Genomic DNA, 25,477 nt, shown 5'->3' on the forward strand with positions numbered 1-25,477 from the left:
ATGTTTCCCACATCTTCCTGTCTTCTTCTGAACCCTCCAAACTGTTCCAACCTCTGCCTGTTACTCAGTTCCAAAGTTGCTTCCACATTTTCGGGTATCTTTACAGCAGTGCACCACTCTCTGTGGTACTAATTTACTGTATTAGTCCATTTTCACAATGCTAATAAAGACATACCCAAGACTGGGTAATTTATAAAGGAAACAGATTTAATTGACTCACAGTTCAGCATGGCTGGCTCAGGAAACTTACAATCATGGTGGAAGAGGAAGCAAATACATCTTTCTTCATATGGTGGCAGGAGGGAGAGTAAGAGCCGAGCAAAGGGAAAAGCCCCTATTAAACCATTAGATCTCATGAGAACTTACGAGAACAGTATGCAGGGAAACTACTCCCAAGATTCAATTATCTCCACCTGGTCCCTCCCATGACACATGGGGATTATGGGAACACAATTCAAAATGAGATTGGGTGGGGACACAGCCAAACCCTATCATACTTGAACACTATATTAATATGATAAATACATATTAAGACATGACCTTACACTCTGACAACATGGAATGGCAGCTGGGAAATTAGCCACAGCAACTTACGAGGAAGGAAGATGGCCACCTGCGTGCTGTGTGTAAACTGCATGCAGGGTAGGAGTAAAGGGGAGGCACGGGTGACGCCAGGTCCAGAATAGGATGTGATTTTGAAACACAGAGAACAGGAAGAGAATAGGATAAGACCAAAGGCAGGGAGATGGGAAAGTTCACTGTGTGCTTCAGGTAGTGATGAGACCGATTTATTGAGGTGAAGGTCTGCAAGGCAGGTACCAAGGCAAGATTGGAAAGCGAGGCTGGGGCTCTTCTGTATCCAGAGTCTGTACTTCAGCCTGAAGGAAACACGGATCACTCAAGGTTTCTGAAGGAAGAAGCGGTGCACTCAGAGGTGGTTCAGTGAGGTTGGAAAGGTTAGGGTTAGTGAGGAGGAAGGGCCCAGAAACAAGTTCATGGGATGCTTATTTTATCCGTTTTAAAAATCAGAGACCAAACGCCAGAAGATGGAGTGACTCGAGAGATACTTCATTTATAACACACATCTGTAATCTACAAAGGATTTTCGTTTACATGATCTCATTTTACCTTCAGAACAATTTGTAAAGGAGAACATCTGTCACATTTTCACAAGTAAGGAACTGCTGCTCAGAAATGATGGCATTACCTTTGGTAAAACCTTTGTTGTTTTTTTGGGACACTGCCTTCTCCCTCCCGAACCACCCCATTATTCCTTCTCAGGAGACTTTTTCTTCTGTATTTCTCCTTAAATAGATACCCTTGGACCTGCTGTACTCTTCAGATGACCCCTCCTACTCTTGCGGTTTAAACTACCACCTCTAAACTGACATCTGTCCGACCTACTATACAGCTCAGACTTTTCCACTGAGCACCTCACCTACATACACACAGCGACCTGCCGAAACTCTTGCTTTCATCAAGCATGTCCCAAGCCTATTGTTTACCCTACGCTTGCTCTTCCTCCTGTATTCCCAATTCTGTGAAACAGCATGACCAACCGGTCCAATAATGATCAGCAGCGCCCCCTGCAGCTTTTCTTTGGCTAATTTCAAACAATAAAACAGAGGGAGGAAAAGCACTGGGGCTAATCACCCAGTGAAGAGCATATTCTATCCCCAGGTGCACAGAAACCCGCCGGCAGGACCGCTGCAGGAAGGCGCTGGTGCTCAGCAGAGGGACAGGACTGGCAAAAGCCACTGGAGCTCAGAGGTATGTGAATCCTAAACACTCAGCATTATTTTTTAATACTTTGATTTTGGATTCTGATTTTAAATCTTTTTTAAACACAGTCTGAATTTGAAGTTGCTTCATTTCTTTAAAAACAAGGTTCACAATCTGAATTCAAACGATACAGGAATCTTGTATGATAGACAAACCAAATATTATTAGTCTGATTTTACAATTCACTCACTCCACTCACTTATTTGTTCAAACATTTATTGAGCACTTCTTAAGGGTCAGGCATGGTGTGAGGCACTGGGATATAACAGTGATTATGACAAAGTCCCTCAAGGAGCTCACAGTCTAATGGTAAACTACAGAGTAAACTGAGGCACAGAGTGGTAAATGACTTACCCAATGAGGTAGAAATAGCTAGGTACGTGAAAATGTGGGAGTAGAGCTGGAGAGAGGGCAAGGTACAACTTGTCGTAAGTAAAACCCCTTTGACTGACTGAACAGCAAGGCTGCATACACAAACATTACAAAATCTACTTGCAAAAACCTTAAAAGAGTTTCCAATGATCACCATGACTGAATTCATATTTCACAATGGATTCAGCTATTTCCTGATGGCACTTCTATCCCTGCCCCCCAAAACACTGGGCATGCCACCAGGCTGCTGGGAGACAGCAAGTAGGTAGACAGCTTAAAACCAAGAAGTATCTGACTCCAATTTCAGCATTGAAAACCATATTAAAATACTTTAATTAAATCCACAAACATAAATGTGTAGCACATTTATGATACTTCTACATGTAGAAGTTTGGAAAAACTCTCTTCTAACCCTCATCCAGAGGATTCTAATAAGTTATAGATACCAAAGAAATTAGAGAATTTGTCTGTCACTTTCCATATATACATTATTTTGGCTGTACAAGGGGAAAAGTGTCACTCAGACGTATTTCGTAAGTAATCGAAACATTATACAGATATATACAAAGACATCACATTTAAATTCGTGTGTACATCTATCCAATGTACAACAGTAACTGCAAACATGAACCAGTGTAAGGCAATTTCTTCTGTGATATATGATATACTCCTTGAAGGGAAGGGTAGAGTCCACAAAGAACTGTCCATTTCAGCCCGACTGTCTGTTTTCATGACACTCTGTGATGAAACTACTTCAGGAGGCAAGATGTCTATTTCACTGACAAAAAGCAGTGAATAATTATAAAAGGAGTTGTTTTCAAATGTGGAAACCACAATTACTCAGTAATCTAAGTGGCGAACTCCTCAAAGACACTACTGGCCATGATGCCGCTACTGAGAACGAGAGCACTTCATGGATAATTTATTGCTCTGAGAATCAAATTTGACGCATAATTCTCCACAAAGATGTTCCCAAAAAACTCAGTAATACACAAATTCTCAAATGCCATCAGTTGCTTACTTCAAGCAATTCTTCACTTTGCTGAGGATTTTCTTCTGAAAAAGAATGAGAGAGAAATTCACCTAAGTGAAGGTTTGATAGGCAAATATGTAAAAGAATACACAATCCGACTACTTCAGAAAACCCTGAAGATGCCTGGTCAAGAACACGCATTCTCAGGTTAATGGCATAAGGCTAATTTTTTCAGTCTCTCACGAATAAACCGGAACTCGAACTTGTACCTGAAAGCACCCGTCCGAGAATGGAGGAAGCCTTCCCTTATTAGGGCTTTACTAGTTTCTTTCAGAGCCCCCATGATTCCCCCAGTCTTTGTAATCCTTGTGTCTTTGTGATGTTGTCTGTGTGCGGGCAACAGCCCCCTCTTCTGGTCATTACAGGTATTCTCTGTCAGTGAAAGCTTCCTATTGGTCCAGCCTGTGGCTCTGCAAGGGCCAGCTGAAGACCACCCTGGTCTTCAGCTCTTGAGTTCTCCAGTTGGCTGGGTCTTTGTTCGGATGTCGGTGGCCTGCTGGCTGGGCACTGTGATGGCTTCTGCCCAGGCCGGTTTTCCAGTTGGCTGGGTCTTTGTTCAGATGTCGGTGGACCTGCTGGCTGGGTACGTGATGGCTTCTGCCCAGGCCGGTCACAGGATGCTGGCCCCCTGCTCAGGCAATTCCACTATTTGGGATCTGCTGTTGGGCAGTGCTGCAAGCTGGGCTCTGAGGTGAGATGGAGTCACTGCTCTGGCCAGGTGGGTCCAGAGGCAATGTCCTTAGAAATGTGCAACTGAGGACTGACTCTTGTGGAGTGGGCTGCTCGCTGAGTTGAGTGGGTGTGTGACTGCCTGGGTCAAGCAGGTCTAGACCTTTCCCTTCTCCAAGATGTGCAGAAGGGGGAGTCTCCTGGCCGGGTCATGGGCAGGCTCTTTGGCTGAGTGGAGCTGCTGTTTGACTGAAAGCCTGCCCTATTCAGAGACCATCGCAAGCTGGTACCACCATGGGACCAAACAGAATTCTAAGTCTCCACTGCTATCAAAACTACAGAAATTTAACTGTAACGCTCACAGAAATATTCTCAACTACAGTAAGAATTATGTTGTAATTTTTTACTTATGTTTTTGTGGATAGGAAGAGTAAAAATATCTTAAGGCCATAATACACATTAACAACATTATATGTGCTTATTTAAAATACTGCCAGAATCACTGGTATATTTACCTTCCTCAGGGCCTTCTGCATGAGTGCTCTCAGATGAAGAGGTTCCGACTCCTTCAGACCTTTTGCTACCAGTCTGACCCTGCTCCACTTCACACAAATAGACATCGATAGGTCCGTTGGTGCTCCTTATGTGCACTGTGATAGAGTCCTAGCAAAGGACACAGGAATCGTCAAGATGAATGAAATAATAAACCGTACTTTTTCACTCACTAGAACTGCAAGAATTTCAAGAGACATTTGAAAAAATCACCATAGCTGTAGTCACATTAAAGCACTGGCCAACTCACACGCTGAAGACAGTTACGCTTGATCCTGCAGTAATGGCTTCAGAGCTATCATGGGAAAACCTCAAGAGCTATCATGGGAAAATCTCAGTACTCAAGAGCCTTTTTCTACTCAGGAGCTGACCCTTCAAGAAGGCCGTACTCGAGTCAAAAAGTGTTTTGATGACAAAGAACTCTAGCATACCCTAGTCTCACAGGATAAATATGTGCTTGGATTGCCAGACCAATGAACAGATCCTGAGATAATGGAAGGGCCATTCTTTTGTCCAGTTGAAAGCACAGGAAAAGATCAAAATATACCTCAAGTAAAACATCAAAAAAATTGTAAAGATTATTTATAAAGGGCTATTAACAACTCACCATGATTTTTACATCCTTTGATTTCAGATTTCCCCAGGATTAATCAAAATACTTTTTCCATAAGATATCAGGCAACTTGAATGCTTCTACTGGGAATTATGCTAAATTCTTAAGGAACAGCTCCAGTTATAAATGATTGCTTTAACTGGGAGCTGCTTCAACTGTAACAAAGTCTGTTTTCTCCCCTTTAATGCAGTTAGGCCTCGGCTAGACTCACAGACACCACTGCTCCCTCCCACTCCACACCTCACTGCGATGTTACACCAGGGTGAGTCTGGGGAGATGCAGCCTCTCAGACATCTCAGAGCCTCACTTGTCGTCCTTGCTATGACTTCCTGGTACCCGACAAGTGGGCTGGAGAACATCTGTGCTCAGCTTCTAGAATGCCAGGTCACATCTGGTTTGAATGATAAATCCTGTACAATTCAGTAGATATTTCTAAACGATAAAAGGAACCAATGTCACTCTCAACTGCTAGGCAGCTGAGGACTTCACATTCCACTAAATTAGGTGTTGTCAAACTTCCCATAAAGGGTGAGATGGTAAATACTTTTGGCTTTGCGAGTCACACTATCCCTGTCACAACCTCTTAACTCTGCCACTATAGTATGAAAGCAGCCAGAGACAATATGTAAACAAATGTGCATGTGGCTGTGTCCTAATAAAATTATTTCTAAGAACAAGGAGCAGGCCGGATCTGACCTTAAGGCCAGTTTGCCAACCACCACACTAGGTCCCCAGATCTTCACGGTCAGGCTCCGGCCAAGAGAGCCCACGTGCAGAGACTTTAAATGGGACTCTAAAAGAAGCCTCAGGTATGATCAAAGGCTCAGCCAGATTTAGCAATTACAGTCTGAAGCAGCTCATTGCATAGGGGAAAAGCCAAAAATCCATTAGTCTCTGCAGAATGAATTATTATGCCCCAAAGTAAAGATGTGTTGATTAGCGGTTTCTTTCTTAAAAATAAAACAACTAGGAAACATCACCAAGAAATCATAATTTGAGTGTGACTGAGTTAAATGAAAGCCGGCCCTTAACCCATACTACTGTCGAGTAATACAGGGCTCACTTGAACAGTGGTCTGCTGGGGACAAAAGGAAAAACGGGTCAAGAAAACATTCCTCACTAGGCAGGAGGCAAACCCCCAGGGCAATGCAGAGGACTGTACTATGAGCACCAATCAGTCTATCAAGGCTGTCAGTCTTGAGGATGTGGCCCAAGAATGGCCACATTCCTTGGTTCTGATTCCGTCCTCATCAAGCAGCCTTCTGCTGCAATTATCTTTCAATGCAAACTTTCCTGCGAGGGAAAAAATGCACCGAGCAGCTGGCAGCTGACAAAAATATGTTCATTGACACAGAAATCCTGCTTTTCCATTTTAAATTCAGAACCTAGTGTTCTGGTTTATTCATCAGTCTTTCATGAGTTTGTTAACTCCCCAGTGCCTTCGTTGAGAGCAGATCTTACTTTTGGAACTTTAAGATGGGCCAATTCTTGGTGATTCTTCTAAGAAGCACTGCAGTACAATAGTGAAAAACAAACTATGAAGCCACACTAACTGGGTTTGAATTCTGGTGATCCTGAAAAAGTTAACTCATCTTTGTGAGCTCTCGGTTCCTCATCTTTAAGATAATAATGACTACTTGACTTGTGTTAGTTGAAGCAAGTTAAAATGTGTGAAGTGCCTTCAGCAGCAGCGGATGTAGAGTGCACGTGCACACAATGGCTCTTAAGTATGACTGCAATAAATCACAGCCTAAGCAGTCGGCCCTCACCCCTCTTTAAATCCTTTTTAAAATGCAGGGTTACCTACTTCTCTGGGAGCTGGAACATCCAATCTGGTTTCTGCTGGAGCTTTAACTGCAATGACGATCTGTTCATGGAAGGCCTGAATGCTATGAATGTCTTGATAGGTCACATATGCTAGTGTAAAACCCAGTCAAGGATCTCTACACAGAATGCTGTTTATTGGGGAAGTAATTTATCTCTAGTAATTCAGTAACGCAAGCGTAATGTTAGAATGTCTTTAGTTTTTATGAGATACAAGTTCAGCATTAAGGAAAGTAGTAAAAAAATTATTCCATTGATAATCTTTATTATTCATATAAAATTAAGCTTTTAATAAAGCATTTTACAATATTTACAACTCAACCTAAAGAATTTAAGCTGTAGTATTATGATTATGATGGCAATTTCTGGAGAAAAATATTAATAAAGTCTGAGTCCCTAACACAAATATACCACATGAAGAAATTCAAATTTTCATCCTATTCCCCTTTCAGTTATAGTAAGCTAGATCTTACTATAACTTTGAGAAAAAACATTCAGGGCTTTGACAAGAATCCCCCAAAATGAAAGACGGAAAAAAATCTATAAAAAGGCATAAACGACTTGGAGATTAAGTTTCTCAAGAATATCATGTGTGATATTACTTTATCCAAAATTATTTTCCATCTCATTACCTGAATCTTTTTCGTCTTGTTTCACTGTGTTGCCTCAAATTTTACCAATTGAGTGATTTACTGGGTTTCCCTAACATTTTTTTTTTCTCTGATTGGCTGCAGTAATGTTGGTGCTTATTTTTTTCTTTTCCTTCCAGTAACTGTACTGTAGGAATAGAGGTTTTTGACTGCTGTAGAGAGTTTTAAGTAAATCTGGGGTATGGGATAGCTCAGAATCAGTGAGCCCCTCACAAAGGGTGCCACAGGGAACAGCACAGCACAGCATACAGGTCTAAGACACCCAGGAGGTCAGTACCAAAGACAAGGTTCCCCCAGCCCCACCCCCCAGCTCCCTGAGACATTGAGTTTCAAGGCAACACTGCTATTAAGCAGCAACATGCTTCTGTGGACACAAACGGGACTTTAAGCACCTCTTCAATGGCAATTCACTGTTTCGGAAATCAACTTCTGTTCACACATTTCTAGGAAAAACATGAACTTCACAAAAGCCAACAAATATTTTATTATCCTTATAGTATTCAGACTATAAAAATGAATACTCTCCTATTTTAAGTGGTACCATCAACCTTGGTTTGGTACTGTACCCCTGAGGTCATCATCCAGAATTTAATCTAAGAAACGCCACACAGAAGTTAAAAAACCTACCATTTGTGTATGTTTGAGGCTATATTACTACCAACTTTTACTTATTATTTTTTTTTTTTGAGATGGAGTTTTGCTCTTGTTGCCCAGGCTGGAGTGCAATGGCGCCATCTCGGCTCACAGTAACCTCTGCTTTCCAGGCTCAAGCTATTCTCCTGCCTTAGCCTCCCAAGGAGCTGGGATTACGGGTGCCTGCCATGACGCCTGGCTAATTTTGTATTACTTTAACTTTTAATGGTCTAATTTTATATCTTAAATATATAAATTAAGTCCCCAAGCTGATTCTACTACTTAAGTAATCTGTTTTGGAAGCAGAAATTTTAGAAAGGTATAGACTTAAAGGATATCTTTCATTTTCTTTGTCATCTGTTAACTCAAACAGCTGCTGAGCACAATCCTTAATTAACTCATCCAAAGCATCTTCCATTGCTGATAAGTCAGAAAGTTCCTCTTGCAGCTTCTTTTGTTGGGGAACTGCTCCAAAATTGCTAAGATCAGATCCTCTTTAAAAGAAAAAAAAATCACCACACAGGAATTTCAAGTTAGGTTACTGGAACTTCTCCAAATGATTACCATAAGTGTTTTCCACAACAATAGAAACTAGGGACTCTTAACTTCTGCTATCTTCGTTCTAGACAGCCATTATTCCTTCTGTACATACATTTATAGTTCTTCATCTTATACAGTCTTTTTCAAAAAAAAAAAAAATACATTACAACCTAACAGAAATTAATAACAGCAGAGACAGCCTAAGAAAGCAAAAGGGCACTGAACTAAGAGTCAATAACACCTAGCTTCAGCCTCAGTCCTAGTCCTTACAACATAGCTTCTGATAAGTTATAATCTTACAGTACTTGAGTTCCTACATATGAAAACAAAGTGTTGGCTAAATGACAGTTCCTCTGCTAAAGTGTGATGAGTCTGTATTTTTCCCTAGTGTACACATTCTATCTGAATATAATGATTCTATTCATCATTTTAAAAAAGACATTATTTTCAGGCCAGGCATGGGGCTCACGCCTGTAATCCCAGCACTTTGGGAGGCTGAGGCAGGTGGATCACCTGAGGTCAGGAGTTTGAGACCAGCCTGGCCAACACGGTGAAACCCTGTCTCTACTAAAAATACAAAAATTAGCCAGGGGTGGTGGTGTGCGCCTGTAATCCCAGCTACTGGGGAGGCTGAGGTGGGAGAATCGCTTGAACCCAGGAGGTGGAGGTTGCAGTGAGTTGAGATTATGTCACTGCACTCCAGCCTGGGTGACAGAGCAAGACTCCCTCTCAAAAGAAAAAAAAAATGTACATATTTTCCTTAGTAATTAGTGCCTACTCCAGTATGATGACCAGGCAACAACTGATTTTCATTTTTTCCTTTCAATCTTAATGGAAACTAAATAGGGAAAGGTTCTTGCCTCTATCTTTCACCTGGCAGTTTTCAAATCTGATTCTAATTAGTGATTCACAATGCATGCCGATATAAACTCCTAAAGTGTTTTTTAGTGTTATTTAGTAAACATGCTCAAATTAGAATTCAACCTATACTTCCATACTATTGAAAAAATGACCTCCTTTATGAATCCCTTTCCTCTAATAACTAATTATTTAGGATCATTTTACAGTCTTTCTTGGTAGGTTTGCATTTGCCTGAGAGGTCACTATGTACTTATTTGCTGCAACTATTTCTCCCTGTCCCAAAATACTTGCCTATTCTAACAGCTTTCTTCTTACGTGTGCATGCACAGATACCTTTATCTATGCCAGTCTTCAGCTTTCCTTTCCATTGGATTCCTCCTCATCATGTCAAGTCTTTAGCAACTGCCTTTTAGACACTGTCTGATTTTTCTTTTAATATTCAGGGCAGTGTTTCAAACACCTCACTACGTCATAATCTCCTGGGCTACCTGTTGAGAATGTACTTTCCTGCTTTTCCTCAGATCTAGCGAATTACAACTCCAGAGGCAGTAAGCCTCTAGGTGTTTACTACAAGGCCGTGTGAAAACCACTGTTTTACAACCTTCACAGATTTTCCCAATATCAGTAATCAACTGGAACTGAGGAAATACTTTTTAAAAAATGTATGTACTCTCCAGGATGATGCGAGAAAATTTTATAGAATGCTCTCCTAACAAGAAGTCGTACCTTTGTTTTCTACTGTCAAAACACTGCTACTATCTAGTTTAAGCACGGAATTGTCACTTGATGAGAAAGAAAAAAAGCCATGAAAAGTTTGAAAGCAACTCACATCCATCGAATATGGTTCTTGGATTTCTTTTCAACGAGGTCGATTCCATCTAAGACATTGGTGATGTCATACACTCTCCGCTTGCGGACTCCCAGTTTCGTTGCAACCTTGTTTAAGTCAAGAATACCCCCAGGAGCAGATCTGACAAGATCCATAAATTTTCGAGTTAAATAAACCAGTGATACATCAAAACGAGGTCTCTTCACTTTTAGAGCTTCTGGGAAACAAAATAAACATATTTGTAAAACTTTAAATAACATTTCTCAACTCATTTTAAAAAATCATCTGTTTCCTCTTGATCAGAGAGCAGACATCTACAGAAATCCCTACACATTGACCAAATCAAAGCTGGTTTCTATGAAATAAATCTCTTAAATTGGAGAAAAAATTCACTGGCCTATCCTGGCTCTAAACAAAGGCTTTAAATTTAAATAAAGGAGTATTTGAAATATGCAACCAGTGTCCACTGAGCATGTGGACTTTTACAAGTCTACTGCATCTTCTCAGACAAAGCAGTGAGATTACATTTGCATCCATACCACTCTCAGGAACAGAATTACACATGATTTTTAAAATTAAATTTCTCATTTGGTCTTCAAGTGAAGGAATTCTTTACAAAGCAAAGGCAGAGAACTGGCTTTTTGTCCCCTTTTAATGACTCTATCCATGTCATAGTGTAAGTTATCTGACCAATGTTTTGAAAGAGCTCAAACTATTAAGGCAATGATGACATACCTCGGCCAACAGTGGTATCTCTATTTTTTCTTTTCTTTTTTTTTTTTTTTTTGAGACAGAGTCTCACTCTGTCGCCCAGGCTGGAGCTGGAGTGCAGTGGCGCGATCCTGGCTCACTGCAACCTCCGCTTCCTGGGTTCAAGTAATTCTCCTGCCTCAGCCTCCGGAGTAGCTGGGATTATAGGCGTGCACCACCACGCCCGGCTAATTGTTTTGTGTTTTTAGTAGGGACAGGGTTTCACCATATTGGCCAGGCTGGCCTTGAACTCCTGACCTTGTGATCCACCCGCCTCAGCGTCCCAAAGTACTGGGATTACAGGTGTTTGAGCCACCGCGCCCGGCCCACTATCTCTATTTTTAAAAATATTCACTACTCTGTATTAATGTAACGGATAGACAAATGATAAAAAATCCCTTTAATTCCCTCACTCACCTACTATGGCTCGGGTTTTCATACACACACACCCCTCTAACACACTCACACTTGTGTGTCAATCATATATATAGTTTTTAAAAACAAAAACAGGACCATGCAATTTTGCAACATGTTCTTTTAACACAATATTGTGAACATCCTGACATGTCAACAAATGTATTTCAACATTATTCTTAATGGCTGTATGCTTAACTGTATGCAGTATTTGCTATTTATCCCAATATTAGAAATTCAGACTATCTCCAACTTTACGATTTTGCTTAATATTTCAACGAATCTTTTTGTTGCGAAATTACTGTATGTCCCCTTAACTGGACACTTTTAAGGAATTTTGATATGTACTGCTAAACAGCTCTGCAGGTTGTGGGTTCTATCCATTCTATGCGGCATACACGGACCTCATCTCACGCGCTTGCCAGAACTAAGTATCTTGTCATCTTTTCCAATTTGATACTAAGAAAAAGTTCTTATGGCTTGGTTTGCAGAAAAAATAATTTCTAAAATAACTTTGTCACTCTGGTGTGGAATATATGACTTTCTTTTTCTCTACTTCCACAGCACACCACAGTCAGTATGCCTCAAAGAAATGTCCATCCTACCTTCAGCCAGAAATGTCCTTACTCAGAACCTCCACAATGTCACATTTAGTTTAAAGACCACTGGCGGTTACTTCAGGAACAAAGGTACATATTTCATAATATAAATGTCTTCTCTCTGGAGCCCATTCCTACACTTAAGATTAAATAGGGGTAAATTAGGAATTTAAAAGGATTTTTAATTGGAAGTAGAAGGTCACAATTCTACAACAAACTCAAGAAGATTACAAATGAGAAATTCTAACTTTAAAAAGCATATATTTAATTATAGTAATTATTAACAAGGCATGGTCTTACATGCTCAGGATAAGTATATTTCTATGATGTTATTTTATAAAGAACACGTATAACGAAAACACCAAAAACGTGACAGTTGCTGAAGGGATGTGAAAAGGATTACAGAGGTCTTCACACCAAAGCAACTCCATAGTCTAATAAGGAATTCTTAATATTTCAACGAATCTTTTTGTTGTGAAATTATTGTATGTCCCCTTAACTGGACATTTTTAAGGAATTTTGATATGTACTGCTCAGCACGTACTGAGGTAAGTGCTAAGAGAGGTATTCAAAGTCACCCGATAGCATGAAATCAAACCTTCACTGCAGGGGGAAACTGGGAAGGCCTCTTGATGGGAGTACACTGGGCACAGGGAACAGGAAGGCAAATGGGCGGTGTCTGCCACTCTGACAGAGGGTGAGGGGCTGAAGTGAGGGAGATGGAACCACACCTTAGAAGACAAAGCAGCCTTAGAGAACCTGCGGTGCTTCGGGGACCACAGGTGGTGTAGCTTGAGCTGTGGAGGAGGGCGGCAGCATGCAGGAAGAAGAGGCTGCGGCGTTAAGCAAGAAACAGCTACAATGGCCTGGTCTGCTCTGTCTACCCATTCTCTACTGCCTAGTTTCTTTTAATATGAAGTGGCTTATGAATGTAATACAAACACTTAAAATCAAATATACGAGGAATCAGGGTTTTCTCTACACGTAAAAGAGTGTCACTGAAGAACTTAGGTTGGATGATATAACAACCCTATTTCTGTATCAGACAAATCCCCCTGGAGTTTTCTAGCACCCGGGCTGGAGAGCCTGGACACTGACTGCCTTCTCAGAAGGACACCCAGCAACTTCAGCTACAGAGGAAGTCAGACCCTGAACGAGGAGAAGCAATTCAATGTGGTAAAGACTCTGGGCTCTTGCGCCAGAGAGGCAAGATTCAACCCTGACTCTGAGCAAGTCACTCAGCCTCTCTGGGCCTTTATAAAGTAAGAATTCTAATCCGCACCTGTATTTTGAAGGGTCGTTGTGACAATCCATGCAGAGAGCTTAATACAGTGCCAGGCACTGTATGAGCTCAATAAATGTTAGATATTATTATAAATTGGTGGTATGGGACAGACGCAAGAAACACATCAAAGGTGAAGGTGACCAAACTCAGTGACCAACTATGGGTGAGACTGTGGCAGGCACTGAGGAAAAACTAAGGGTTAGCATTTCTAAGATTCACACTGACTTGCACTATCTATCCACTGAGATTAGGAGGCTGAGGTGGGGCAGTCTATCATGAAAACTTCCAGAAGAGGGAACTAGAGCCATTTACATCCTATCTCCTCTAACAGACACCCTAAACATTAACCTAAGATAAGGGACAAGAAGGAAAGAGTACATTTCTCTCCCAGGAGGAATTCTGAGAAAACAGCCTTAAATATAGACTGTTCTATGGAGAACAAATTGGCATTTGTGCACATTATTCAACCCATAACCTCAGGAGTTGTTACTAAACCTTGAAACTTTACATTTCAGTGTACAAATAACACATTTTATTTCAGTTTCTCATCAACTCATACACTTACACAAATCATTTTAATCATATGAAGTTCAAACTAACAAAACCTAAAACCTATTCAGGAATCAACTTACTTCTCATGGACACATATTGTACATTATCTTCTAAATTAATCCTTATTTTTGATGGCTGAAAAAAAAGATAAAAAATTTAACTTAGTGATTTTAAAACAACAATGCAAACAAATAGCATTTTACTCAATAGTATAAAGGTCTGAGAATATGAATGTGATAATTACTGGCCAGGCACGGTGGCTCACGCCTGTAATCCCAGCACTTTGGGAGGCCGAGGCAGGTGCATCACCTGAGGTCAGGAGTTCGAGACCAGCCTGGCCAACATGGTGAAACCCCATTTCTACTAAAAATACAAAAACTAGCCAGGCGTGGTGGCGGGCACCTATAATCCCAGCTACTTGGGAGGCTGTGGCAAGAGAATCGCTTGAATCTAGGAGGTTGCAGTGAGCCAAGATCACGCCACTGCATTCCAGCCTGGGCAACAGAGCAAGACTCTGTCTCAAATAAAAAAAAAAAAAACCATTCACACACACACAAAATATGGTAATTACTGAATACATCAGGTACTGAGGATAAAACGAACATGAAGAGCACTACGACACTGTCCCTGACTTGGTAAAGCTTAGTAGAGATAGAAGATTTATCTCAACCAACACATGCTCACTCCTTGCTATTATTAAAGTATATGCAGTTTCCAAAAATGGGAAAAAAAGTTCCAAAAAAGGGGCGGTGGGGTGGGTCCCGATGAGAACACAAGCTTTCATAGGCAGCTATGTGTTCCCACTATAATTAATGTAAAACAGCAGCATTTCTAACAATGGAAAACAATGCACGCTGTGGGTAATTAGAAACTTTTGCATTAGATAAAAAGTTTCTTCTTTTAATTTCCTGAAACAACCAGGAAATTAGCAGAAGTGCCATTATCAATGCTCACCATTTTACCAGCTATTTAGAGGCTCTGAAAGTTTGCATAAAACTGGTAGTAACATTTACGAACTGTTTTTTTGTAAAAAATAAATAAAATGAAACCAAACCTTAAAACGAAAGCCTATAAACAGAAACTCCTAGTAACATCAATGTTAATGTGCCTCCAGAAGGGCTGTCATCAGGTTTAGCTCTTATCTAAGAAAAAACTGGCCATAAAGCAAAACTGGGGCAAGTGAATTCATAGGTACTCTAAGAAGAGAATCAATAGTAGTACTAGGGATGCACCCAGACAGGGAAATCACAGAAGGATACATGGTGAAGGCAGCCCTCAGGTAAGCCTTGCCCAGCAAGTCAGATTTGCCTAAATAAACAACCGTGGGGAGAGAAGAAAAAAGACAGGATTGTGGTACCGGAAACGAACAAAGGTGTGAAGATGTATATGGCACGGCATGTTTCTGGGAACCCACTGAAGCGGCCAGTGTGAAAGTGACTTGACTTTGAAGCTGGGAGATCATGATGGCACCACATAAAACTAATGCTAAAGAGTTTGGACTTCATGTCATAACCAGTAGAGAATTACCAAAAGTTTCTGAACCAGACTAGGACATAATTAAGTAAATGGTTTAGAAATATAAGTATGGCAGCAACATGGCAAAAGGACTGGGAAATGAGGAAGCCCAAAGGCAAGGTGAGCAGTTAAGAGGCTCTTTGTTTATACTGGTGTTAACAATATCCTTGGCACAACGATTTTCTTATCATCCATGACAAGATGATAGCATCTATTAACAAATTAACCCGATATAGAATACTCCCATGGAGACAGAATCCCACTGTAAATAACTTAGTTGTTAGAATTGAACATGTAGACCTGCTAGGGCATGCAACATCATCTACAGACATATAGATAGAAAGATGGTAAGGCTGGGCGCGGTGGCTCATGCCTATAATCTCAGGACTTTGGGAAGCAGGGGGTGGGGGGTGGGGCGCGGATCATGAAGTCAGGAGTTCGAGACCAGCCTGGCCAACATAGTGTCACTAGGTGACAGAAATTTTTCAGCTCCATTATAATCTTACAGGACCACCTCCATATATGTGATCCACCGCTGACCCAATTATTATACGGCACATGACTGTATATATATCCTATTGGTTCTGTCTCTCCAGAGAAAACTAATACAGATTTGGTACCAGAAGTAGAGTCAGTCATACTTTGCACCTCACCTTTAGGGGCCTGCTGGGACTTGGGTTTAGTAATAGGTCTAGAAGCAAAGAGGGGCGGTGGGGTGGGTCCCGATGAGAATCAGCATTGTCCTGCCCAGGAACTGTTTCAGAGGAGGCCACTACTATCTCCACAGGCAATGCAGAATTAATCTCCTTAGACAGGGGTGGAAAGGATGACACCACTGTAGGTGGAACTGCTACTGCCCCTCTGGCAAACAAGACTCATCAGAATTTAGGGGCTCAATGTGTCCAGCCTCATCTTCCCACATGATCCCATCCAAACCCCACTCTTTCCCAACCAATACCCTTACTTCAACAGTAGATGCTCTGTGAGGCTAAGAGAGTTCAACTTTCTATTTTATTTATTTATTTATTTTTGAGACAGAGTTTCGCTCTTATTGCCCAAGCTGGAGTGCAATGGCGCAATCTCGGTTCACTGCAACCTCCACCTCCTGGGTTCAAGTGATTCTTCTGCCTCAGCCTCCCGAGTAGCTGCGATTACAGGCACGCGCCACCAAGCCCGGCTCATTTTTTGTATTTTTGGTACAAACGGGGTTTCACCACATTAGCCAGGCTGGTCTCGAACTCCTGACCTCAGGTGATCCACCCGCCTCGGCCTCCCAAAGCGCTGGGATTACAGGCATGAGCCACCATGCCTGGCCAAGAGTTCAACTTTCATTGTAATTTGGCAGTTGCATGATGAAGGCTTGTGTTTGATTTTCAGCAATTTCAGCCCTATGGCTACAGGATAGAAGATTCTAACCTAGGGCACACTTAGAAACTTTTAAGTCATTTATGTGGAACTCCAGCCATGAAACTGAATCCCTGAGCTCATCCTTTTCTTTCATCACTTTGTCCAAAGACACTAGGAGCAACCAACCAATGTCATTATAATCCTGGTTTTTCCAAAAATGTTTGAAAATATCACATACAGCGTCACTAAATTATTTGCCTCTTATATGTGGTGAATTAGAATGTCAAAGGCATTTATTTTGCATATCTATAAACAGTTTGTGTCATGGCTTCCAGTGCTCTCTCTACTACTAGAAGTAGAGCTCTTAGCATTTTTAAGTTCTAATCAGATTAAAGAACCAATTCCAAAAACCCCAATTAAAGGAAACTCATCTTTAAAATTCTGTTCCCCTAGAACCATTCCTGGTACCAAAATCTGTATTAGTATTGGTCTGTCTCTCTGCAGAACCCTGACCAATAGAGTAATAAATTCAATTCTGAATATACAGTAGTCCACCCTTATCCTTGGGAGCTACATTCCAAGACCCCCAGTGGATGCCTAAAACCGCAAACAGTACCAACCCCCATATATACAATTTTTTTCGTATACATACATACTTGTGATAACATTTATTTATAAATCGGGCATAGTAAGATATTAACAGCTAATAATAAAATATAACAATTATAGCAATATACTACAATGAAAGTTATGTGAAAGTGGCCTCTCAAAATATACTGTAGATCTTAGCAACCTCAGAAAAAGATTTTTTTCTTTCCTTACTAAGTCAAGAACTTAGATCTTTTCACTTGAAGCACTTCATCAATTCTCTTTGGCATACTGGAACTGCCAGCATCACTACTCCTGTGCTTCAGGGCCATTACTGAGTAAAATAAGGGCTACTTAACACAAGCACTGTGACAGTTGGTCTGATAATCAACAATCAGCTACTAAGCGACTAAGGGCAGGGTGCAATGACAGCATGGGAACTCTGGACAAAGGAAGATTCAGGTGCTGGGTGGTACTTGACAGCTCGAGATTTCATCACACTACTGAGAATGGCAAGCATTTTAAAACTGATGAATTATTTCTGGAATTTTCATTTTAATAGTTTGGGGGACCACAGGTTAAATGAAATCAAGAAAAGTGAAACCTCAGATGAGGGGGGACTAATAGGAGTTGGAAACCTAAGTAGGAAGGTCTAGTAGACAGCTGGAAAACCCTGAGGGAGATTTATAGATTTGGGAATTACGATATGGTAACTGAAAATACCAGAAATGTATGTCTAAGATTTCAAGCGATGTATCTGCTGATACTACATGCAAACTAAGTGGTTTTTCCACAGTGAGCTTAGAGTTTTTATCAAATTCTCAAATATTAAGACCACCAATACAGATGGTACCAATATACAGCTGATCCTCAAACAACACAGGTTTGAACTGTGTGGGTCCACTTAGATGCCAATTTTCTTTACCCTCTGCCACACCTTAGAGAGCAAAACCAACTCCTCCTCTTACTCCTCTTCATCAGCCTACTCAGTGTGAAGACAAGGATGAAGACCTTTACGATCATCTAATTCCCCTGAATGAGTAGGACTTTCTCTTCTTTATGATTTTCTTAATAACGTTTTCTTTTCTTTAGCTACTTTATTATAAGAATACACTAACTAATACATGTAAATACAAAATATGTGTTAATCAACTGTTTACAGTTATCAGTAAGGCTTCCAGGAAACAGTAAAGTTTTGGGGGAATCAAAGTTATATTCAGATTTTGAATTTCATGTGATTTGGTGCCCCAAACCCTGAGTCGTTCAAGGATCAAATGTAGACGGTAACATAAGTCATGGGAGGAGAGAATGAACTCCCCTAAGAAGAATGTGTAGAGACAGCAGAAGAGAACCCTGAATATCATCAACATGTGGCCAGCCACGGTGGCTCACAGCTGTAATCCCAGCACTTTGGGAAACTGAGGTGAGAGGACAGCTTGAGCCCAGGAGTTCAAGACCAGCCTGGGCCACGTAGGAAGACTTCCATATCTAAAAATAAAAAAATTAGCCAGGCCTTGTGGCATGTGCCTGTAGTCCCAGCTACTAGAGAGATGGAGGCAGAAGAATCACTTGAGCCTGGGAGGTCAAGGCTGCAGTGAGCCAGGATGTGCCACTGCACTCCAGCCAGGGTGACAGAGTGAGATCCTGTCTCGGGGGAAAAAAAAATGAAGGACTGGGAAGAGGATGAGGACAAGGAGAGACCAGAGAAGCAGATGGAACATCAATGTCAAGGAAACTCAAGGGAGAGTTTCCAACACAAGTAGTTTTGTGTCAAAACTACAACAGCTGCTGGAATTGACGAGATTGTCGGTGACCCTGGTTAGAATGGTCTCACAAGTGTGCTGAGGATAGGGGTCCCCAGCAGTGGGTTGGCTGATAATGAGACGATCAAGTGGAAAGAGTGAGTGTAAATAACTTTTTCAAGAAGTTTAGCTGTGAAGGGGAAGAGAGACAGTAGATGGCAAGGGATATGGAATTAAGGGAGGGATCTTTTAAGATGGGGATGGATTGAGAATGTGGTTTTAGTAGTCAAGAATTTATCATCTGGAGTTAGACATTTGGAGGTTCAACCCAAGTTTCTCCACTTACTATCTAGCCACAGGCAAGCCGGCATTACATGCATCTCTAGGTCTGTTTTGGCAACAGTAAAACAAGAATAATAGTCTTTTACTATTATGAAACACTGCTGTGAGAAATTAAATGAGACAATAATCACAAACTATTTGGTATGGGGACCAGGCATAATGACTTGGGAAAATGTTTAATTACTACTAGTTATAGGAAGAAAGCAGCAGAGAAATTGAAAATATGGGGAGAGGCCGGGCTCGGTGGCTCACGCCTTGTAATCCCATCACTTTGGGAGGCCGAGGCGGGTGGATCACCTGAGGTCGTCAGGAGTTCGAGACCAGCTTGGCCAACACGGTGAAATCCCGTCTCTACTATAAATACAAAATTAGCTGGGTGTGGTGGCGCATGCCTGTGATCCCAGCTACATGGGAGGCCGAAGCAGAAGAATCGCTTGAACCTGGGAGGCGGCGGTTGCAGTGAGCTGAGATCGTGCCATTGCACTCCAGCCTGGGGAACAAGAGTAAAAACTCCATCTCAAAAAAAGAAAAAGAAAATACGGGAGGAATGGAAAAGAACGCATTTGTTAAGGACCTTGAGAACCGGGGAATACAGTATCTGGTCCAGAACAAGAGTAGAAGAAATCAGTCTTTGTGGGAAAGGGAGCCAAATCTGCTAACCATTTTCTCCGTCAAACAGGTGGGGAGATAATTTTATGAATGGGAGCTGTGGCGTGGGAAATATAAAGCGTGGACAAGGTTTTAAACGGCTGCAGTAGAGCAGAAGAGAGAGAAGGTAGAAGAACAAATGATAGGTTGCAGAGACACAGCTAGAGTCCACTGAAGGAGAAAAACATGGCCTTTCCAATGCAAAGTTGAGCAATTTTCTCCAACAGTGCCCTGAAGTTCCGATGTAAAAGCCCAGAAGACTGACACCACGTCTGTGAGCAGATGCTGAAAGCAGAAGGCGGGAGAGCGCAGTTCGCAGCACGTGATGGGCAGCGCCTGGCCCAGGGGGAGCAGACGACCGAGACGACGGCCAGCGGGGTTGGCGGCGGCGCGGGGAGGAGGGGGTCAGCTTTGGGAGACCCCCGCCCGTCCCCCTCCCGTCCCGTCCCGGAGCTTACCAGCAGTCCCTCCACGTTGATAGGGTCTCGGCACCGACGGCGAACCGTCTCCTCCGCGGGGTCCAGGAGGAGACTGGGCAACTTCCTCGCCGGCCGCTGCTGACTCATGCTGCCCGGCCGGGCGTCCCGCTCCCCTCGCACCCCGCGAGCTCTCCCGCCCTCTCGCGCGCAGCTCGATCACCGCCCCCCACGCGCCGATTTCCAAAGGCCCAGAAACTGACGGATCCGCGGCGTCCTCCAAGGCCCCGCCCGGCTAGGCCGTCCCACCCGCCAGGAAACGCGGCACTGCCTCACGTGCCCGGGAACTCCCGACGAAGACGGGAAAGGAGGAGGTAGACCCGCGACTCTCAAGTAGCCCGGCCCGCCATTTTTCCGCATGCGCAGTGCACCGCCCCCCTCTGCGCATGCCCGCCGCGGCTGGAGCGCTCCCACGCACCGATCCTCTCCCGGCGGCTGGCGCCCGGGAAACCCGGACCGCGGAATCGACGGAGAGGCTGGCAAAGGAAAAGGAAGAGATGGAGCCGGATTCCAGAGGAAGGGAACGGGGGTGAGAGAAAAGAGGCAGCTGGGAAAACGCAGCGCTCGCCTGGAATTCTCGACGGTGATAACTGAAAGCTCCCAGCCGCAAAGATGTTCATTTATTCCTTTTTTTAATTTAATTTAATTTTTTTTTTTTTGTCGCCTAGGCTGGAGTGCAGTGGCGTGGTCAGGGCTCACTGCAGCCTCGAATTCTTAGGCTCAAGCGATCCTCCCACCTCAGCCTCCCAAGTAGCTGAGACTACAGGTGCGCGCCACTGCGCCCGGCTAATTTTTAATTTTAATTTTAGTAGAGGCAGAGTCTCAGTATATTGCACCGACTGGTCTTGAACTCTGGGGCTCAAGCCATCCTCCCACCTTGGCCTCCCAAGTGCTGGGATTATAGGCATGAGCTACCACGCCCGGCCTTCTTTATTCCTGAGCTCTGTTAGCGCATCTTACAGGCGGGTCAGTGTTGATGCTTAGTAAATGTGAGCAACCAAACCATTGTGGTATCGTTTTACTTCTGCCTGCCTGCCTTCTTTCCTTCCTTCCTTCCTGCCTTCCTTCCTTCCTTCCTTCCTTCCTCCCTCCCTCCTTCCTGTTTGATGAATGAGTTATCGTGGACCTATAGTGTCAGATATTGGGGTGAGCACAGGCGATACTTATTCATTTGGATATGCCACAGGTTCAACCTCCAATTTCAGTGGGGACAGATAAGTAAACAGAGCATGTTAATTAAGCTGGAGCCAGAGGTGTGTTTTCAAATCCTGGCTCCTACTTATAAACCAGAAGACCTTATTAAGCCAGTTACTTAATCTGCCTGTGCCTCAGTTTCCTTATTTGGAAAATGCGAATAATGACAATACTTACCTGATAAGGTTGTTGTGAGGATTAAATGGATTAATGGATACAGGTTGCTGTGATTAGAACAGAGGCCAGCACATGTTTGAAATAAAAAAGTAACACACCGTGGTGTGTACAGAGTTGGAGGGAAACAACCGGTTAGACTGGGGGTTTCTACACAGCCTGAGGTGGGCGAGGTGAGGCAGGGAGAAATCCCTGAAGAAGCTGGCTCCCCACTAGACTATGATGTCAGAGGTCTTCTCTAATCTTTTTTTTTCCCCGTTACCCAGGCTGGAGGGCAGTGGCATGGTCATAATTCACTGTAGCGTCAAACTCCTGGTCTCAAGTGGTCTCCCAGTTAAGACTCCCACGTAGCTAAGAGTACTGGTGCATGCCACTATGCCCGGCTAATTTTTTAAAATGTTTTATTATTTTTTTGAACTCCTTACCTTAAGCAATCCTCCTGCCTCAACCTCCCAAGGTGCTGGAGTTACAGGCTTGAGACACCATGCCTGGCTTCTAATCTTTGTATCTCTGTCATCTAGCACAGTGTCTGGCAAATAAAACATGCTCTGTTAACATTTGCTAAATAAACTAGAAAAAAAGAGAACATAGCGGAGATCTCGAGAAGACTGCATATTGTTACAGAATGAAGAATTTTCCAGAGTCATTAGAAATGGCCATTTTAAGGCATTTATTCAGCATCTGCTATGTGTTTGGCATTCCACGTACATTTGCTTATGTAAATCTCATATCAAAACTGAAAGATAGGTATTTTTCTGCCCAATTTGCAGATCAGCAAAATTAAGATCAGCAGGATTACAAAAATTTACTCAGGGTCCTACGTAGGCGGTGGTAGAGGCAGGCTTTGACTCCACAACTGATTAATTAATTTGGCATTCAGATCTTTAGGAAGATTATTGAAGGATGACTAGATTCTCTACAACCAGAGATGGGGTTGGACAAGTAAAGGTGGGGTGTGGATCAGGATGGGGTAGCAAGTGGTCCAGGCTAAAGAAAGAGCATGAGCACAGAGCTGGGGAGAGTCGGGGAAATGGCACAATCTTCATACTTATTGTGCCTGTGACCTGGCTTTTCCTCAAGACATAATCTTTTGCACATTTTTTTGAGCATCTCTCATGGGCCGAGCAGTAGGGTAGGTGTTGAGGGAAGAACTGAATCTGATGGGGCCTTACCTTGTGTTCCAGGGGCTACTAGCCTGGTGGAGACACATAAGCAGAAAGCATAAGTACTAAATTAGAGTATGTCTAACACACAATAGCAGCAGAGCAGACGAAGAAAAAATAATAACTGAATCAGTTGTAAACTACAGGTGCTTTTCCACATTTGCCTGTGAGGTAGCTATTTCAAGAATACTTTGTAGAAGGCCGGGCGTGGTGGCTCATGACTGTAATCTCAGCACTTTGGGAGGCTGAGGCAGGAGAATCACTTGAGGTCAGGAGTTTGAGACTAGCCTGACCAACGTGGTGAAACCCTGTCTCTTCTATAAATACAAAAATTAGCCAGGTGTGGTGGCAGGCACCTGTAATCCCAGCTACTCAGGAGGCTGAGGCAAGAGAATCGCTTGAACTTCAGAGGTAGAAGTTGCAGTGAACCAAAATGATGCCACTGCACTCCAGCCTGGGTGACAGAGGGAGACCCTGTCTCAAAAAAAAAAAAAAAAAAAAAAAAAGAATATAGAAGAGGGTACAGAGGCTCAGAGAACTTTGTTCCAGGTTGCATGGGGACTATCCGTGGCTTTGTCCACCATGGTCTTACATTGGTATACAGTCACAGTTCCCAGCACAGAAATTCTAGTATTTCCCAGTTCTAGCCCTGTTTTTGTGTGTGCTTCCTGGGGCAGAATGGCGCTAGGGCAGAATGGGGCATGGGCTTTGGGACTTTCCAGTTAGGGCTGAAGACGATACTTCCAGGGATCGTTTTTAAAGTTAGGGCTGAAATATGAGGCCAAGAGCACAGGTGTGCTTGAGCAATCCTGAAAGGTCTCATATGTCAGAGGATACTTTGCTTCCCTTCTACTTGAAAATGTCCTCTCCAGAGGTCTGTGAGGAAATGACTGTATCCACTAGGTCTTTCTGTGATGATGGAAATGTTCTGCGTTGTTCCATATGGTGGCCGCTGCCACGTGTGGCCATTGGCACCTGAAATATGACTGGCGTGTCTGAGGAAGTGAATTTCAATTTAATTTAATTTAATTTGTAATTTAAATAGCCACATAACTAGTGGCTACCATGTTGGATAGCACAAGTGAAGAAACTAAAGTTGTAGATATCATTGAGTCCAGTTATTATGGTGAGAAGGTTTGTGTTCTCTCAAAATTCATATATTGAAACCTAATCTCTAATGAGATAATATTTGGAGGTGGGGCCTTTGGGAGGTGATTAGGTCGTGAGGAAAGATTGCCCAGGAGTGGGATTGTGTCTAAGCCAAAGGGAAAAGTCAAGCTGAGAACCTCATCATGCAAACCTGCCTCCCATTCTGTTCCTAAATACGATAGCTACTATGATAAAAAGCTACATGCTTCCTCCACATTTTCCCACTAGGAAATTCCCTATGGGCCCCAAGATCTTTACCCTAAAAAGTTCTGTTGAATTTCACCCGGACAACGTAGATTGACAGCTTGTCTTCATAGGTATGGACAGGACATAGACAAAGGACAGAAGTCAGTCATCCTTCTGCTCGCCTGAGACAAATGCATAGCTGATGGCCTCCTCTGCCATGTTTATTTTATCTTATGTAAAAGTGCAGGTTCACTGAGCTAGGTGAATGCATACGTGACTATTCCTCTACCCACTTCTTCTATGTGAACGGCTGATCAAAGGCTCAAAAGAATGCAACCACTTAGCTCTTATCTGTCAACACCTTTTAAAAATTTCTTCCTCCTTCCCCAATATCTGCCCTTTCCCCTTTAAATATTGAAGCCCTCAAAATCATCTTTGGAGAAAGATATGGACCTGTCTCTTGGGCATTGTCCTTAACCTTGACAAAATAAACTTCTAAATTGATTGAGACCTGTCTCAGATACTTTTTGGTTTATAATGACCTTCTGTATTAGGGCTTTCTAGAGGGACAGAACTAATAGGATAGATGTATATATGAAGGGAAGTTTACTAAAGAGAGTTGACTCACATGATCACAAGGTGAAGTCCCACAATAAGCCCTCTGGAAGCTGAGGAGCAAGGAAGCCAGTCTGAGTACCAAAACCTCAAAAGTAGGGAAGCCAACAGTGCAGCCTTCAGTCTGTGGTCGAAGGTCCAAGAGTCCCAAAGCTGAAGAACTTGGAGTCTGATGCTCAAGGACAGGAAGCATCCAGCATGGGAGAAACATGGAGGCCAGAACACTCAGTCAGTCTAGTCTGTCCATGTTCTCCTGCCTGCATTTTATTCTGGCCACACTGGCAGCTGATTAGATTGTGCCCACCCAGATTGAGGGTGGGTCTGCCTTTCCCAGTCCACTGACTCAAATGTTAATCCCCCTTGGCAACACCCTCACAGAC

The 25,477-nt window shown here is 42.7% G+C and overlaps 1 protein-coding gene across 7 annotated transcripts; it reads right to left on the reverse strand.

The window, feature by feature from the left end:
• Positions 1-1,047: 1,047 nt before the first annotated feature.
• E2F6 (E2F transcription factor 6) lies at positions 1,048-20,999 on the reverse strand. 7 transcript variants are annotated; one of them, XM_009183686.3, is made up of 8 exons: positions 20,599-20,983; positions 14,039-14,093; positions 12,128-12,260; positions 10,359-10,575; positions 8,467-8,622; positions 6,829-6,943; positions 4,372-4,519; positions 1,048-3,210 (listed from the first exon to the last, which is right to left on the reverse strand). In XM_009183686.3, exons 4-8 carry the CDS (start codon positions 10,511-10,513, stop codon positions 3,164-3,166), a joined length of 621 nt encoding a protein of 206 aa, XP_009181950.1. In that variant the 5' UTR covers positions 10,514-10,575; positions 12,128-12,260; positions 14,039-14,093; positions 20,599-20,983; the 3' UTR covers positions 1,048-3,163. The 7 variants fall into 7 exon arrangements, 6 of the variants coding, with proteins under 6 accessions (XP_009181950.1, XP_003908335.1, XP_009181952.1 ...); XM_003908286.3 differs by lacking the exon at positions 12,128-12,260 and having other exon boundaries at positions 20,599-20,999; XM_009183688.3 differs by lacking the exon at positions 12,128-12,260 and having other exon boundaries at positions 10,359-10,499.
• Positions 21,000-25,477: the final 4,478 nt, after the last annotated feature.

This window comes from Papio anubis, chromosome 14 (assembly GCF_008728515.1).
Source record: "Papio anubis isolate 15944 chromosome 14, Panubis1.0, whole genome shotgun sequence".
Taxonomy (NCBI): Eukaryota; Metazoa; Chordata; class Mammalia; order Primates; family Cercopithecidae; genus Papio; species Papio anubis.